Consider the following 17,059-nt stretch of genomic DNA (forward strand, 5'->3'; position numbering starts at 1 on the left):
TGAGGTACTCAAACTGGTTGCCTAGAGATGAGTGGAAGTGCTGTCCCTGGAGACCTTCAAAGTGAGGCTGGATCAGGACCTGGGCAATCTGATGTAGCTGTGGATGCCCGTTTGCTGCAGGGGAGTTGAACGAGGTGATCTTTGAAGATTCTTTCCAAATCAAAAGATTTTATGATTCTAAATTAGGGAGAGACTTCCCAGATATTTTAGCATTCTCTAGAAGAACTGCTTTTCAGAAAATTTAAGAGGTGCTCAAGTGGTGTACTAGCTCAGTTATTAAAACTGTGCTATGAGTAACTTAGGACTCATTCTCCTAACTCTTTACACAGAAAATTCTTGGTACTCTGGCAGCATTCAATAACATGAAGATTCACTGAAAGACTTTTCTCAGTAGTCATGTGAGACAGGCTTTGCATCACCTTATAGCCCCAGAGACAGATAGGCCCCTATCTTCTGCTGTGGGAACCCACACACTGCACGTTTGGTGTGATAGTCTTCTGGGATGCAACTCTGAAATGTACCTTAATCTGTCTCCTAATCAGATGACCTACAATCCCACAGGTTGCAAAGCTCTGACAACCTTTGTTTGCTGCTGCAAGAAAAAAAAACGTCTCTTGTGTTAACTGAGGTTGATGGGGGTAGCTGTGCAACTTTTAACCTTTATCAGGGAAGTAAGGAGACAGAACCAGATTGCAGCCTGAAAATGTATTTAAAAACAAACAGCCCCGGGAGGATCCACAAATGTGGAGGACAGGAGACCCATTATCAACATAAAACTTTTCCCAGCAAGGAGATCGAGATAAATTCTAACCTTGACCTTTCTGTGCTTTTTGATGGTTGGCATTGTTGAACTTAAGATCTAACTGGGCACTGTTAGGGTGAGCTTACACCAGGAAAGGGGGACAAATAGAAAGAAACTAGTATTACAAGTGCTCTGTGGGGGATGCTCACTTCCCTAGTTCTGCAGGATATACTATTTCTGGTACGAGCCAGGATGCCACCGATCTTTTTGGCGACCTGGGCACACTTCTGGCATATGTTCAGACAGCTATTGATTAAAATCTTAAGATCATTTTCTGCTACACAGCTTTCCAGCCACTCTGACCCAAGCCAGTAATGTTGCATGGGGTTATTATGACCAAAATGCATGACCCAACTCTTAGTCTTCTTGAAGTTCATAGAGTTAGCCTCATCCCAGCTATTCAGACCCCGCTGTAGGGCCTTCCAACCCTCACAGGTATTGACACTTCCTCCCACCTTGTTGTCATCTGCAGACTTAATGAAGGTGCACTGAATCTCCTTGTCGGTATCATCAACAGTAACCTCAACCATGAATGGCTTCAAAACTTATCCCTGGAGAAAGCCTCTAGTCACCAGTTGGATTTGACTCAGTTTCTGTAGGAATTTGCACATGCTCCCCTGGAAATTTCAGTGTAGAAATGCATACATGCTGCTGCATATTTATAAAAAAATACATCACTGTTTTAGGATGTAAATACATTTCTTCACTGTTTCTTTCTAATAATTTTCATTTTGTATTGTTTGTATTTAGCAGATAGTTTCAGCAAAAGCATTATAAAACATCAAATATTGTTAATATTTTAGTGATCATTATTTTAATGGGCCACTAAATATTTAAATCATAAAATATATGGCCAAAAAAGGTGATTTGATATCCATATCTAACATTTCATCCACCATTTATTCCCAATAATGTAGTGGAAACAACCTATCTTTAAAGAATACAGCCTATTTTGGTATTTGACTTACTCAGAATTCATTCAGTAGTTCGTTACAGTAGCAAATCATAGCCAATACAAAAAACCATGCTTTTTCTCACTGGAATTCTTGGTTTTTTTTTTTTTTTGCTTTTCTTCAGTGTTAATCAGTAGTTATGTCTAAAATCTTAATTTAAAATATACTATACCTACACATCTGCCTGCTCAGATTACAGTATCAAGGGACTGTGGTAGCTTTTAACTTCAACTACTGAATGCTAATGCTGAACTTGCTTTTTGGATAATACTTCCTCCTATAGGAACATTGTGGTAGAGGAAAAGGCTTTGGAATGCTTTAATATATGCTGTATAACATGCTGCAGATATCGTGTTTCATTTGGCTACGAAAATCCTTTTTTTTTCCCCTTGAAAACCATTTTTTAGTACAATACATGTTGTTTTCTTTCATTTGCAAGTTTTATCAGAAGCGATTTTAAAAATTGTCTGATTTATGCATAGATAAGATCACCAGAAACATCCATTAGATTTTCAGTGTAACCCATTACATTCCCAGTCTAACTGGAAATACACCTACTTCCCCCTCTTAATTCAGTGATTATTGTCTTCTGAAAAGCATACTGTATATCATTAATTATTCACACTTTAAAACACAGAATAAATATTTCATTAATGCCACATTAAACTTTTTATGTTGCTGCTGTATAGAGCTTAATATGATTGCAATTCTACCTTTCTGGTTAGACCACCTTAATCCTTTTGAGACAAATATCCATTCTTAGATTTTGATGTAATGAAAATGCTGTACTATGATGATGATAAATAATGCTATATAAAATGTGCTATTTGAATGAAGCAATGATAGAGAAACTGTACAAAGAGCATAACTATGTCTGATGCAATCAAATCAACTGATGTGCGTGTTTTATGCCCAAATGAAATTAACTTTTTTTTCTAGGAAAGGAAAAACACCTGTATTATCATTTAAATTTCCTATTCACAGGAAGAGCTCAGAAAGCCCCAGTCAATATCAATCAATCAAACAAACAAAGCAGAACGTTCTTCTCTTGCTATGTATGAACAAACCTAATTCTTGAAGGAGACCACTAACAGCTAGTGCAGACTGGAATACAGTGAGAACTACTTCTATCCACAGGGACTGATAATCCTGCAATAAAATGATTATTAAATTGCAATTAATAGGTCTTCTGTGGCTTTCTACTGACTCTAGTTGCTTCCTATTCATAGATCTCAGCTTGAAACAAGGAGAAAATGCAAATATTAAGTGCCATATAGGATTCCAGAAGTTCAGTTCAACACCTTAATACCTGGTTTCTGAAAAGTCCTTATTTAAAGAAGTCAAGTAGTATCTAGTTAAGAGGAAAAATATACTCTCAGTATAATCCTAAGCAGTAGGTAGGAGTCTTAGAGAAGAATGCAAGAGATTTTTAAATTACTTGATATTCTGACTGATGAAACACTAGAGATGTTGAAAATTACATTTCAGAAGTTGTTAGCAGAGATCTTGAAAAAGGCCAAAATGGTACTTCTACATAGAAGAGGAAAAAAGGAGAAAGAAGATCATGTTATCCTAGTTAATTTACCATCAGTTCATAGAAAAATACCGTGGCAAGTATTAAAATAATTTTAAAGCACCCAGCAAGCAAGATTATATCAACCAAACTATTTGTCAAGAAAAAATTATAAAAATAAAATTGTTCCATTTATGGCAGTATTTCTTTCGTCTTCCTGTAAATAAGTAGTAATATATTCTTTAAGTGAAGATTTTAGTACAGCTTTAAGGACTCATGAAGTATTCTTATAGGTAGCCTAGGAAAGCAGCTAGAAGAAAGGAAAGAAACAGTAAAATACTTTGGAGTTGTGTAAATGCACTTCCCCATAAATGGTTATTATGACAGATATCCTAAAATTGAGTTGAAGGATGTCCCGTGTAACACATGTTATGGAATATACATCATTATGACTGTCAACAAGGACAACATAAGGAAAAATATTGCTTTAAGATCCAAAAGTGACATAAAATTGGATTTTGCATATATGTTAGAGGAACAGAATTCACTGCTACTCAACTGCAAATACATCTAAGAAAAAACAGACGTAAGAATTCTACAGATGGGCAGCAACAATCACAACAATAATACAAGATGGAGAATGACTGGCTAATGACAGTTGGGCAGAAGACAGCTGAGTAGAAATCAGCTTCATCATCCTATCAGGGATTTTTTTGCTCCTAGCAACATTTTTTTAACACTGCCACTAATGTCTTTATTTATTTTTCCAATAGTTTTATTTTGAGATGCTCTTTACTATTAGTATAACTTAACTGAGTTTTCAGTTCAGTGGTAATTATTTGTAGCAGTAGCTGGATCTCTACTGGTTTTACCAGTCACACAGTATATTCAGTGACAGCCAACAAGATGGCTCTCTATTGTAAGTGCAAGAACATTATATAATATGGTCTGATAGATAATATGGTCTGATAGCAGTCAAACCATAGTCCCTTTGAGACACTTGCTCTGCAAGTTATAGTCGTGCATTTTTGATGTGATTTTTCTAATGGACTAGTAGAAGATATACAAGAGAGTGCTATACTAAGTCTCCTATGAACCATAAGCATGTACATATTATGTGTGTCCTTTCAGACCTTAGAAATCATGGTATCATAGAATCATTATGGTTGGAAAAGACCTCTTAAGACTATCTAGACCTATCACCATCCCATCTCCATCAGGCCCACTAAATCATGTCCATAAGTGCTGCATCTACATGTTTCTTGAACATCTCCAAGAATGATGACTCCATCAGCTCCTAGTTAGACTGTTCCAATGCTTAATCACTCTTTCTGAGAATAAATTCTTTCTAAAAACCTAACTGAACCAACCCTGCTTCAACTTGAGGTTGTTACTTGTCATCCAAGCACTAGTTACCTGCTAAAAGAGGCCAACCTCACCACAGATACTTTCAGGTAGCTGTACCTGGTAGGGTGATAAGGTCTCCCCTGAGCCTCATCTTCAGACTAGACAATCCCAGTTCCTTCAGCCACTCCTAATAGGACTTGTGCTCCAGATACATCACCAGCTTCATTGCTTTTCTTTGGATAAGTGCTAGAGCCCCAGTGCCTCTCCTGTAGTGAGGGGCCCAAAATTGAACACTGTGCTTGAGATGTAGTCTCATCAGTGCCACGTACAGGCTGATGCTCACTTCCCTAGTCCTGCAGGGTACACTCTTTCTGATACAAGTAGCATGCCATTGACCTTCTGGCCACCTGGGCACACTTCTGGCTTATGTTCAGACAGCTGTTGATTAAAACCTTGAGATCATTTTCTGCTACACAGCTTTCCAGCCACTCTGAGCTGCGGTGAAAATATTTAATGAGTGAGTTGTTTCTTTTGTACATATTGGTGTACATTTTCTGAAGTTATTACTTGTTCCATACAGCTAATAGAGACTTTTATCCTTCAACAATTTTATTATTTTTTTTACAAAAAAAAAAAAGTGAAGAAAGGATGACTTCATAAAAAGAATTTGTGAAAAGACTATTAAGACCACTTTGTCTGGACAAAAAAATAAAAAATAATCAAGTACTATTGGAATTATATATAATCAATTTCTATAGAGAATTTCTTAGCTTTGATAACACATTTCATAGTAAGAAATGAAAAAATGCTCTCTAAGGTAAATTACTTGGAAAAGATATTAACAAAAGAGGAATAATATTAAAATTAAACTTAAGAAAAGATAATTCAATCTATCAGGTTATATAAAGCCTCATTAGATGAAGGAGGCATACAAATGCATTTATAGTCCTTGCTTGCTGGTCCATGCTGACAGCTGGTAGCACAGAGAGATTATTTGGATTGCATTTGCACCTGTAACTTTGGTGTATTGTACTTGTTTACCTTTCCTTGATGACAGATGAGTTTGTAATAAAAGTAAAATTGCAATTTTCATACCTAGTAATAGTACCTTAGTACTCACCTTTCATACCTTAGTAATATACTTGCATCAAAATAGAAGCTCAGAGCACATATATGAAAAGAAGATTTAAAAAAGAGCAAGTTTCTGACAGTAGAAGCATATAGTAGAAAATGAGATAACAGAAGTTAGTGAGATATGGATTATGTCATTGAGTGTTTCCTGATAACTTCTCTTTCCCAGATATAAATCTTCGTTTCCACAATGAAGAACTGATGTGACAGCAATTGCACAGAGAAAGTGTTTGAGAGGATATCATTCTTCGTCCTGAACAGGATTTGTGTTTGGAACTTGGTTTCCCATAAAAATAGCAGTGCTCTGGGGTGGATGCCCAGTGACTGTGGTCTGCTAGGTTGGTGCTGCTCTTGGTTGATTTGAGTCTCAATATTTGACTTAGAAATAAAGAAATCTTTTCTTAGGAAAATATAAAACACATTTTCAATTCTTAAGGAGATTTATTATTTAGAAATTAAGACAATTATTAGGGCAGTATTATTTGACATTTTCTGATTTTGTGACACAGGTTCTACTTATAAGTAACACTGAAGGCAAAAGCCTGGTGTCTTCTGCTTGGTTATCATTGTGTATTAAAGGGAATTCACACTTTGCTATAAATCCTGTTCCTGGGGCTGCTCTCTAGTCCTGTGGTGACTGATTTGAAAGTACTCTTACAGTAACTCTGCCTGGTTTTCTTCTTTTCACTCTGAATGCTGGGACAGCTTTACTTATCTGCCTATGCTAGGTGAGACAACAATGCTGCACAGAAAGATCACGTTTAACAGATATCTAGTCATAGAATTTATGAAAGAAACTTGGAGACGTGTTGAAAATATTGTTATAAATGTAATTTTATGGAGAATCTGTGTCCGTATGTCTTCAATGAAATACCAAGTGATTATTACCTTGAGAAATTCTCCTTTTTTTTTTTTTATTTTTTGAAAAAATACTGTAACAATTTTAAAGCTATTTACTGTTTAAATATAGCATCCATACGTTTCATTTCTGTTTGTGTGCTCTATTAATAGCATACAATGTAGGGTTGTAGGTTTAGATTTTGTTTTGTTTTGATTTGTCTTGTTTACCTACAAGCTCACATTTAATTATGAGAACAACTTCTTTGAAAGAGGAATTGAAACATGAACTGTTTGATAGATTTTTTTTTTTTAATTTTTATTTTTACTTTTGCAAACACAAGACACTGTAAAGGCCTGAACCCGTAGGTCTGCGAGCATCTGATTAAAGCCTAGTATTCTCTAATATAAGAAAACAGGCTTCCCTGGCCTTTGAGGATGTAGGGAAGAGTTAAATTAAACGAAGCATAAAACCAAAGTAAATGAAGATGGAAGGAGTAAACCCATATGGAAAGGTAATGTAATGTATTTACTGGCAGGTGTACTAATTAATTAGTATTCTAGCATTTGTGCTAAATTTCTATCAATAGACTTGCCTCTTTGACATTTCATTTACTCTTTAACTTTCTAATTAATGTGATGTGATCCATCAGGTTTGTGATTGCCTTCTGTGTGTCAGATTACCCATGTAGTGCGGGTTGCAGAGTGAGTTGTTACTTCAAAAGTAAGATAAAATTGGCAGGAATCTTCAGGTGCATTTAGCATTTCATATGATGACAACAATAACAATGAATGTATAGAATACTAAATACTGAGCAGCAGCTTTGGTAGGAAAAGCTGCTAGTAACATGTAGTAACAGGGCAAAGTTAATTCCTTTAGTTAATATGAATGCATCGTGTCATTAACACCTTTCTGTATTACAGTATTTAATTAAAGCTAGCTGAAACTGTTCAAAATAAACAGGGTACAAAATAAACATGGTAAATGTGAAATTTAATTAACTGTAATTTAATTACTGTAATTAATTATAATTCCTTTGCTACTTAGTGAGGAGAATGGTTGTATTTTCCCACTCTTGTTTGGAAATATCAGACAAATAAGAATTAAAAATAAAAAAAAGTTTCCTAATATCTGTAGAGCTAATTTCCTTGAAAGAGTAAAGATTTCTTACATTTCTTCATAGGATATTTTTTTTCCCAAACCCACTGCTTCTTTTCATCAAAAGAATACTTTGTTTAAAATCTAAAATTTACAGTGACAGAAATCAAGCAAATTCTTCACAACCTGTTCCAACGTCTCACCACCAACACAGTAAAGAATTTCTTAATACCTGGTCTAAATCTACCCTCTTCCAGTTTAAAGACATTTCCCCTTGTCCTGTCATTGCATGCCCATATAAAATGTCCCTCCCCAGCTTTTCTGAAGGCCCCCTTCTGGTACTACAAGGCAATATAAGGTATGTCTGTAGACTTTTCCAAGCTGGAGAGACCCAACTCACTGAGCCTGTGCCTGTAGGTAAGGTGCTCCAGCCTTCTGTCCATGGCGCCCCTCTGGACCCGCAACAACTCCATGTCCTTGTGTTGTGGGCCCCAGAATGGGACACAGTCATTCTTCATAAGGGAATAAAGCTGACCATTCTGGTTTAATGAGATCACCTAATCATATATTTTATTTTCTTGTAGTCTTGTTCATTCAATTATAAGAGAAAATTAATTCTTTACACATCCTGGTAAACTACACTGAACATAAGAGTTAACTTAGTCAATGAAATTAAGAGTGACTTAATGAAATTCATACAGAGAATGACATGAACAAAAGTGGGAAGTTTTTTTTTTTTTTTTTGTAGAGATATTAATACAAATTTACTGAGGAAAATCAAAGGGTCATGACACATCAGTTTCTTTTTTTTTTTTCCCATTTTGTATTTACTTATTTGTTTTCACAACCTTCTGACTTCAATTTTCTGGAAAAAAAAAATCTTAATTAAACTTTTTAAATTAGATTTGTCTACATTAATCATTTAAAAATTTGTGAGTGGGTTGGAAAAAAAAGTTTGAAAGGTGCTCTTTTACATGAAGTATCATCTTAGAAGAAGTGTAAGAAGTTTTCCTCAATCTGTCTGGATGCAATTCATTCATTTGTAATTGAATTTTTTTAAAAATTAAATAATTTTCACTTTAACATTTCTGTGGAGCTTTATCCAGACCAATTATGGTTAGGTACTAGTAATGCAATTAATTCATTTGTTAAAGGGCAGGACTTCGGGGTATTTTGCAGGTTATCTGAGGTCGGATGAAAATGCATAAACTGTGCTAGAAGTCTGAGACTCTTATTGCAAAGTATCGTTCTTGCTGTGTTAATGGTGATTGAGAATACAGTGTGTTTAATGTTCCCAGCACACTATTGAATAAGCATATTTAAATATACTTAATAGTACTTTGATGCAAGCAAATTACGGGTTATAATGCATATATATCAGTGAGAACAATCTAAGCTACTGCTCGAAATGTAGAATAGAGTGTGAACTCAGCATAGTGCCCATTCTCACCTTCATACCTCTGGGTCATGTTCAGGAGGCAAATATCACTCTGAAGACAGCATTAAAACTTGGTGTAGCAATTTAATTACAGCAAATTCATTTTATGAATAAATTTAGTGTTCTGTAGATGCCCTTGAATAGACTTGAAAAGTAATTTAATATTTTTACATTGCATTCAGTCAGCATTATTGGTGCAAACCTGTGTGTTTCCTCAGAGAAGCAATGAAAGTCTGCTTGTTCACATCTGGCTGCTAGGTGCTTGTGGTGGGCTGGTGTTACCTGGTTGCTAGATGCCCACACTTTCTTACTGAAGGGGCATCCTCAACAGAGCATGTGTCATGCTAATGGCTCAGAATAAACTCCTTGCCTGCAAGGTCCTGCCTCCATATGAGCATTTGCACTTATAACGGCTGCCAAGTCCTATAGATGCATATTTTTATATTTACTACTGTCATCCATCACTTAAAACATTATAGGAACTCATTAATCCAGAAAGGCTAGTAAAGTGTATTTTTTGAAACTATTTTAGATATCCTTAAAATTGGAAGGAATGGGCTGTGATCGTCTTATTTTTCAAGATATGCTATTCTGTTTAATGAGCTTTTCTGAACAAGATTTTCTAACCACACAAAAAGAAAATATGAGAACTTGAGTATTATAGACGTATCTGTTGCTATTTAAGAAAAATTGGTTGGGGTTGTTTAACCAAAAGGTAAAGTTTCAATCTCCAAAGAGAAGACAAGGGATCAATGGTATTCTAGCCCAATATGTGGTTAAGCTCTTATAAAATCAGTTTTGATCACCATTAAGTTCAGAACTCAGTTTCCTGCTTCATGTTTTTATCTGCGTTGTTTTTGTGAGAAGCTTTCCTTTCTTTGCTACGCTAGTGCACCAATCACAGACAAAGCATACTACATTTCACTGGGGATGGGGTTAGTCCATTCCTTTCAAAATCAGGTGCATTATTTGTGAGGCAATGCAAGGACTGAATGAAGAGTTCTGGAGCATCTTTCTGTAGGCACTGTTCAGTCTCTGCCTGTATGGCACTACAGTTAAGATCTGCATTCATAGTACTGTTCATCACAAGCAGATTCTGCAGATCTTACAACTCACTCAGAAATGTTTTCCCAGTTAAGTAGCTCATTTTGAAATGTTTACTTATTTTGCTTTGTACAGGAAAATACAAATACATGGCTTTGCTTTTGGAGAACAAAAAATAATCCACAACATTTTAGTTACAATGCATTTTATATAAATAATAGATACTTGGTCTCTGGTGCATCTCCTTTGACATCCTTTTGTCAGAAAGGCATTGTTTCTCACAATAGGAGAAGTACTCTAAGGAAAGAAATCCAACCAAGAATTCAGAACTAAGATGAGGCTGTAGCACTCTTTGAAACGAGATATTGGGGCCTTCTATGACTGAATAATGTGTTTTCCTGACTCTTTATTTATCACCATGACTTGCTCAGGTATTCTGTGGAATATCAATTGCTATTGTGACTTTTGGACTGTATGAATCCCTATTAAAAAAATAAATTAAAACTACAACCCAAAAAAACAGATACCCCTACAGAATGCTTATTTGCCATCTTTTTTTACTTAACACCCCTTCAAAAAAAATTGTATACATATATAAGACCTCTTTAACTTATTTTTCTTCCTTAAAAATTTAGACTGAGTACCAATAAGAAGCAAAATATACATATTTTCCCCAGATAATACTGTATAGTCTCAAGTATATGTAGAACTAAAAGCTAGACTCTGAATGCATCTAAACTAAATGTTGTGTCCTTCCTGCATTTCATGGAATTAGAAATTAGTTGGCAATACAAAACATGCATTCAGATTTTGGCTGTTGGTTCCGAATTTAACTATCCTTGGTTAGAAAAAAATAAGTGACATGGATATTTAAAAAGATTTACTATTTTCTTCTGATGGGTTTAAATCTCTCACTTTAATCTCACTTGTAGGTTTTAATGATGTTAGAAAACTGGAGGGAATACCAACAACAAAAATCACAGAACCACAGCAGTGTTTCAGACCTCTGATTATCTTTGTGGCCCTCCTTGGACCCTCACCAACAGCTCCACGTCTTTTCTGTACTGAGGGCCCCAAACCAGACCAGATGAGGCCCCTTGAGGGCAGAGTGGAGGGGAACAGCCACTTCCCTGTCCCTGGCTGGCTATCCCTCTTCTGATGGAGTCCAGAATATCATTGGTTTCCAAGCTGCAAGAGCAGACTGGCTCATGTTCAGTTTTTTATCCACCAGAACCCCAAGGTCCTTCTCCACAGGGCTATTTACAAGTTCTTCTTCTCCCAGTCTGTATGTGTATCTGGGATAACTTTGACTTGCACTTTGTTATGTTGAACCTCATTAGGTTCACTTGGGCCCACCTTTTGACTCTGCTGAGGTCCAATTCTTCACTTTACTGAAGTCTGTTCAAAAGTTTAGCATCCTGATCAATAAATGGATCACCTGTAAAGTTGTTGATATATATCTTATCAAAGTGGTCTGTTTGAGAAAATGAAAAGGGCAACCTGCAGTTCATCTGAATGTTTTTGACATCAGTATCTAGCGGTGGGTTAGAATGCCTAAGAACAATACGTTCATAAATGTTTACAAATGTAAACTGCTCCCATTTCTTATCACAGGTACTTTTTATTAATAGTTTGAAGCTGCATCCGAAGATCTAGCAAAGAATAAGATATGTACAATTTTTTCAAAAGCAAAAAACATTTGGATTTGTGAATTGAATCCATGAAAAACAACAAATGGCAACATATCAAGAATGCTTCTGATAAAACATCGTAGGCTTTCCTATTGCTATGGTCCACAGTGCACTGAGGAACTGCCCTTTAAAAAAAACTAAACTCCACAAATTCACCCCTCTTTTAAAATCTTCAGTCTCAATTCCCTATCAAATAATAATTAGTTATCATAATGTTCCTCTAGGATGCTATCCTTAAAACATTATTATGATGCCATATATGACTTTCTTAAAAACAAAAAAAATTCAAAATTTTTGAAGCTGATCAACTTTATTGCAAAAAGGTGAGTAAACACAGCAATATTGTGCTGAGCCCAAAATAGCTATATTCAATTGCTAGTTGAGTGTGAAACAGGTGAGTCAGTTTGAAGTAATGTTAAAAAATGTCCCAGTCAAGAAATACACAAAGCCACAGCTTTCTGACTGAGAAAAGTCTTAACCATTTCTCCTTTACATAACACATTCAGTTACAAACACACATACACACACATCTTAACTGTTATTAGTAAAGACAACTCATTAATTACATGAAAATTCCTGTCAAGTGCAAGGGAAAATAGATGTTTAAAGGAACTTCTAATCCTTACTCGTAATGCATGAGACTCCTGTTTTAAAACATGTATCCCTAACATGTCATTGTTAGGGAACAAAGGAGATAATCAGATCTTCTGAGTTTAATTTGTGCTAATGTTTGTTACCCTAAACACATCTGACTTCTCCAGTTGGAATACAAAGAGTGATCTGCCCATAACATGCTCAGGAAAAAGAATAGACTACCAAGCACTTGTGAAAAGCAGTCATGGGGTAGCACATCTCTGGAAACTGAACAAATGCATAGGGGAATTAGCATGTCTCTAATAACAACCAACAGAAATATCAATGCACCTAGAAGCTGCAGGGTTTAATTCACTAGATTATATCTCAAACAAGAGCAGGAATCACAGAATTTTAAAGGCTAGAAAAGACCTCTAGAGATCAGTTAGTCCAATCCCCTAGAGTAGGCCTTGCAGAAATGCATTTTTAATATCTCTGGAGAAGGAAAACCTACTACCACTCTGGGCAGCTTGTCCCTGTGCTCTGTCATCCTCAAAGCAAAGAACAGTTTTTCTCACATTCAGATGAAGAAGCATCCTGTGTTCCAATTTGGGCTGGTTACCCCTTGTTCTGGGCACCAGTGAAAAAAGCCTGGTCCCAATCTCTTGACACTTAATTACAATTAAATATTTGATAAGATTCCCCTCTTGATCTTCTCTTTTCCAGGCTGAACAATCCCAAGTCCCAGGAATACATAAACAGAAGTTGTCAGAACATTATCCCAACTAGGATAAGGGAAGAGCCACTGATGTCATCTAATTAGACTTCAGTAAAGTCTTTGACACGGTTCCTCATAACATTCTTCTCTCCAAATTGGAAGGATACACACTTAATGGGTATTGACTCTTTGATGGACGAGGAACTGGTTGCAAGATTGTACTCAGAGTAGTGATCAATGGCTCAATGTGCAGAGGGAGATAATTCAGTACTGGAGTGTATGCTCTTTAACATCTTCATCAATTACATCAGCAGTGGGCTTGAATGCAAGTTTGTAGATGATACCAACCTATGTGGTGTAGTCAACAAACCCAAGGGACGGGATGCTACTCAAAGAGATCGAGACAAACTTCAGCATTTGGTCCATGTGAATCTCATGAGGTTCAACAAATTCAAGTACAAGATGTTGCACCTGGGCCATGACAACCCCCACTATCAATACAAATGAAAGGATAGAGAACAGCCCTGCAAAAAAATACTTAAGGATACTGGTGAATGGCAAGATGAACACAAGCCAGCAGTGTGCTCTCGCAGCCCAGAAAGCCAACTGCATCCTGGGCTGCATCTTAAAAAGCATGGTCAGCAGGTCAAGGGAGGTGATTCTGTCCATCTACTCTGCCCTAGTGAGACCTCACCTGGGGTATTGTGTACTGATGTGGAGTTCTCAGTACAGAAGAGATGCAGACCTGTTAGAGCATGTCCAGAATAGGTCCACAAAAACAATACAAGGGATAGAGGATCTTCCCTGTAAGGACAGGCTGAGAGATCTGGGGCTGTTCGTGTGAAGAAGAAAAGGCTCTGGGAGACCTGATAGCAACCTTTCAGTATCCAAAGGGAGGCTTCTAGAAAGAAGGGAACAGACTCTTTAGCAGAGTCTGTGATGATAGGACAATAGGAAATGGTTTAAAACTGAGAGAGGAGAGATTTAGATTGGATATTAAGGAAGAAGGTTTTTTTACAACAAGGGCGGTGAGGCAATGGAGCAGGCTGCCCAGAGATGCGGTGGATGCCTTTGGATGGTATTTTAAACATTGACAAGTCAGGTATTTTTATTTGATTTTTTTAGTTTATTAGTTGGTCTTCAAAGGGTGTCATAGGATGCAAATGTAGCTCTGGATAATGATGAAGGAAAGTATCAACTCTTTTTACCCCCATTGTTGGCCATTTTGATTAAACTAAGACAGAGACAGGAGACATCCACATTCAATACTTCTAAAGCCGACATGCAGTGATGAAACACATGCATGGCTGTAACAATTGTGACAACACTGACAACTGACAAATGCAATTATAGTCCTCACGGAGTTTCATTTTTATTTTTTGTCTGTATCAAGCTTATTTATACCATTATTTTGAATCTAGTGGGATAGATTAATGAATCAAAGAGACAAGGTAGAATGTACAGTGAATGATGATTTAAAAGCTATTTCTATTTCCATACAAGTTTACATATTTCCTTTTTTGTGGCCTCATCAACAGTAGTAACAATCACTATCAAAATAAAAAAGATTTTATTTATGGTTTCTGAGATCAGTAAAAGAAGTTCTGATAAGTTCTGATTAGTTCTACTGTTTTGAGAGGTTTTTTTTGTTTGTTTTTTCAGCTGCTGTGTTGTTTCTTAATACATAATTTTATTTTTCTTGCAGAAGTTAAGACTTCTTATGTTTTTTTCATTTTTTTTTTTTCATAATTGTATAATTGCACCAAAATCACATGCTGTTGAGTATTAATTATACTGCCTATCAGGAAAGAGTAGTGTTTTCTGGATGCATAAGTTGAGGATGTTTCCATTTGTAGCAGAGCCTGTATTGCATTCTGCATATTTAAAAAGATTAATGAAGATGATGAAGATGACTGGTGCAAGCTATGTTTTTTCTTGTGTAATGTCTCATATTAGAAATGTAAATGAGTAAATTAACCTTGGAATTTCACATGTTTGTTGAAGTAACTCATGATTGAACTAGAATAAAGGGAAGTACTTAATTTATCTGACCTAAATATTTGAAAAATCAAAAGCCAGTTCTATCCATTCTAATTTGCATAATTTCAAACAACACAGGAAGAGATTTGGTTTAATTTTTTTTCTTTATAAGAAAAACAAGCATTCCGATTTTGGGTTTTTATCATCTTAGATGCAAATAATACATTAATCTTCTTTATATTAAGTAAAATATTAATGAAGTTCTCAAGTGAGTTATAGAGATTACATTAAGAAAAAGATTATTTTCCTTTTTTTAGTAAATCTGTAATGTGCAATAATTCATAGTCATTTATTCACATGCCCTAATTTCTTTTCGCTATTAAGGTAAGCGGTTATCAGCACTTTTATTTCAGAACTGAAAGTATCCTATCTACTTCTCACAAAGATTTCATGGTAATTTTCTTAAGCATTATGTTTGCATATCATCAAAAGCATTCTAGATATATAAAGACAGGAATTATTATGGTTTTTTTTGTTGTTGTTTATAGTACATATCCTTACAAACAGTGGTTGTCCATGGCAGGCATCACCATTAGATAATTTTGTCATAACTTTCTTGAACTCTTTATTTTTACTTCTTTGTTCTTGTGCTTTTTCTTAATTTCAGCTGGGATTAATTGTTTTCTTCAGAGTGTCTGAAATGATCTTATGTTTTGGTTCTAGGAGAAAAACAGTGCTTATAGCTGCCTTCAAAGCTGTGTCGTATAGGTTCAAGGCCATTCACAGCAAAGGGCCCAAGGAGTTGGGAAGAAACAGAATTAAGATAGCTGACTTAAACTGGTCAAAGGCAAATTCCGTATCACATGGTATAAAGCAGAAGGGATTTTGAAAGGAGTGGGAGTTCATCTTGCTCTCTTTTGCTTCTCAGAGGGCTAGCTGGGCACCACTTGGGGGGGAGAGGATGTTGTGGGATAAGCAATTATTTCTGCATCACTTGTTACATACATTTATGTACATATATATATAGAGAGAGAGAGAGAGAGAGAGAGAGAGAGAGGGAGAGAGGGAGAGAGGGAGAGAGCTAGAAAACTATTTCCGTTTTCCCTTTCTCTATCTTAGTAAATCGTTTTATCACAATCCACGGGGTCTACTTTTTTTTCATTTATTTTATTCCCTCCTCTGTCCCACTAGAAAGAGGTGGAGTGAGTGAACAACTATGTGGTTCTGAGCCACCTGCCTGGTTAAGCAAGTTTTTACTGAAATGGTGGGATGTCCCCACATGTGTTCTGCACATACACAGGTGACACAGTTGTGTTACTACACAAAATAAAAATAAAGGGTGCATTGCCCCTTAACGTGTATGAATATGTATTAGCATAAAAAAAAAATATTTTTTCCTGTGTTTCAGAAAAGTGTGATGAACCCCTGGTCTCAGCATTACCCCACTCCTCCTTCAGCAGTTCATCATCAATGACAAGCAGCTATGTGCCCGGGTATGCCAAGTTAAACAAGAGAGGAGGTAAGGTGCACTCTCAACTTTACGTTCACATCTTTGAGAAAAAGCAATGCATGATTTTTTTTAATATGAAAATACTTTTCTGTAAAGCATTAATAGTACTGTTTGTTTCAACAAAATTTTAGCTGTCTTGTTTTCATAAACAGAATGAATTTCTTTTTCATTGCATGTTACAGTAATTACACCACAGAGAGAGAGAGAAAAAAAAAAAAAAACACTAAAAAACTTGTTGCTTGGGTCTAATTTATAAAGTTAATGAAGTGACATAGTACAGTTGCATAATTGACTTCAGCTGAAAGGACAAACAAATGTTCATAAGGTAAAGAAACATTTGCGAAGTCATGATGTCTCACTCCAATTAATAGGAGTGAGTGGAGGTTCTTTGATATATGTATAGCCGATGTAAGATTAAGAAAC

The 17,059-nt window shown here is 35.9% G+C and overlaps 1 protein-coding gene across 1 annotated transcript in view; it reads left to right on the forward strand.

Annotated features, from left to right (window-relative positions):
• The window catches only part of CNTNAP2 (contactin associated protein 2), a 663,767-nt gene that overhangs the window by 231,393 nt on the left and 415,315 nt on the right, over window positions 1–17,059 (forward strand). Inside the window, exon 2 of the mRNA XM_042886519.1 lies at window positions 16,535–16,645. Within this exon, the coding sequence (XP_042742453.1) occupies window positions 16,535–16,645 (111 nt within the window). The remainder of the gene's footprint in view (window positions 1–16,534; window positions 16,646–17,059) is intronic.

This window comes from Lagopus leucura, unplaced genomic scaffold (genome assembly GCF_019238085.1).
Source record: "Lagopus leucura isolate 7727_CA_CO unplaced genomic scaffold, USGS_WTPT01 Super-Scaffold_100058, whole genome shotgun sequence".
NCBI classification, from domain to species: domain Eukaryota; kingdom Metazoa; phylum Chordata; class Aves; order Galliformes; family Phasianidae; genus Lagopus; species Lagopus leucura.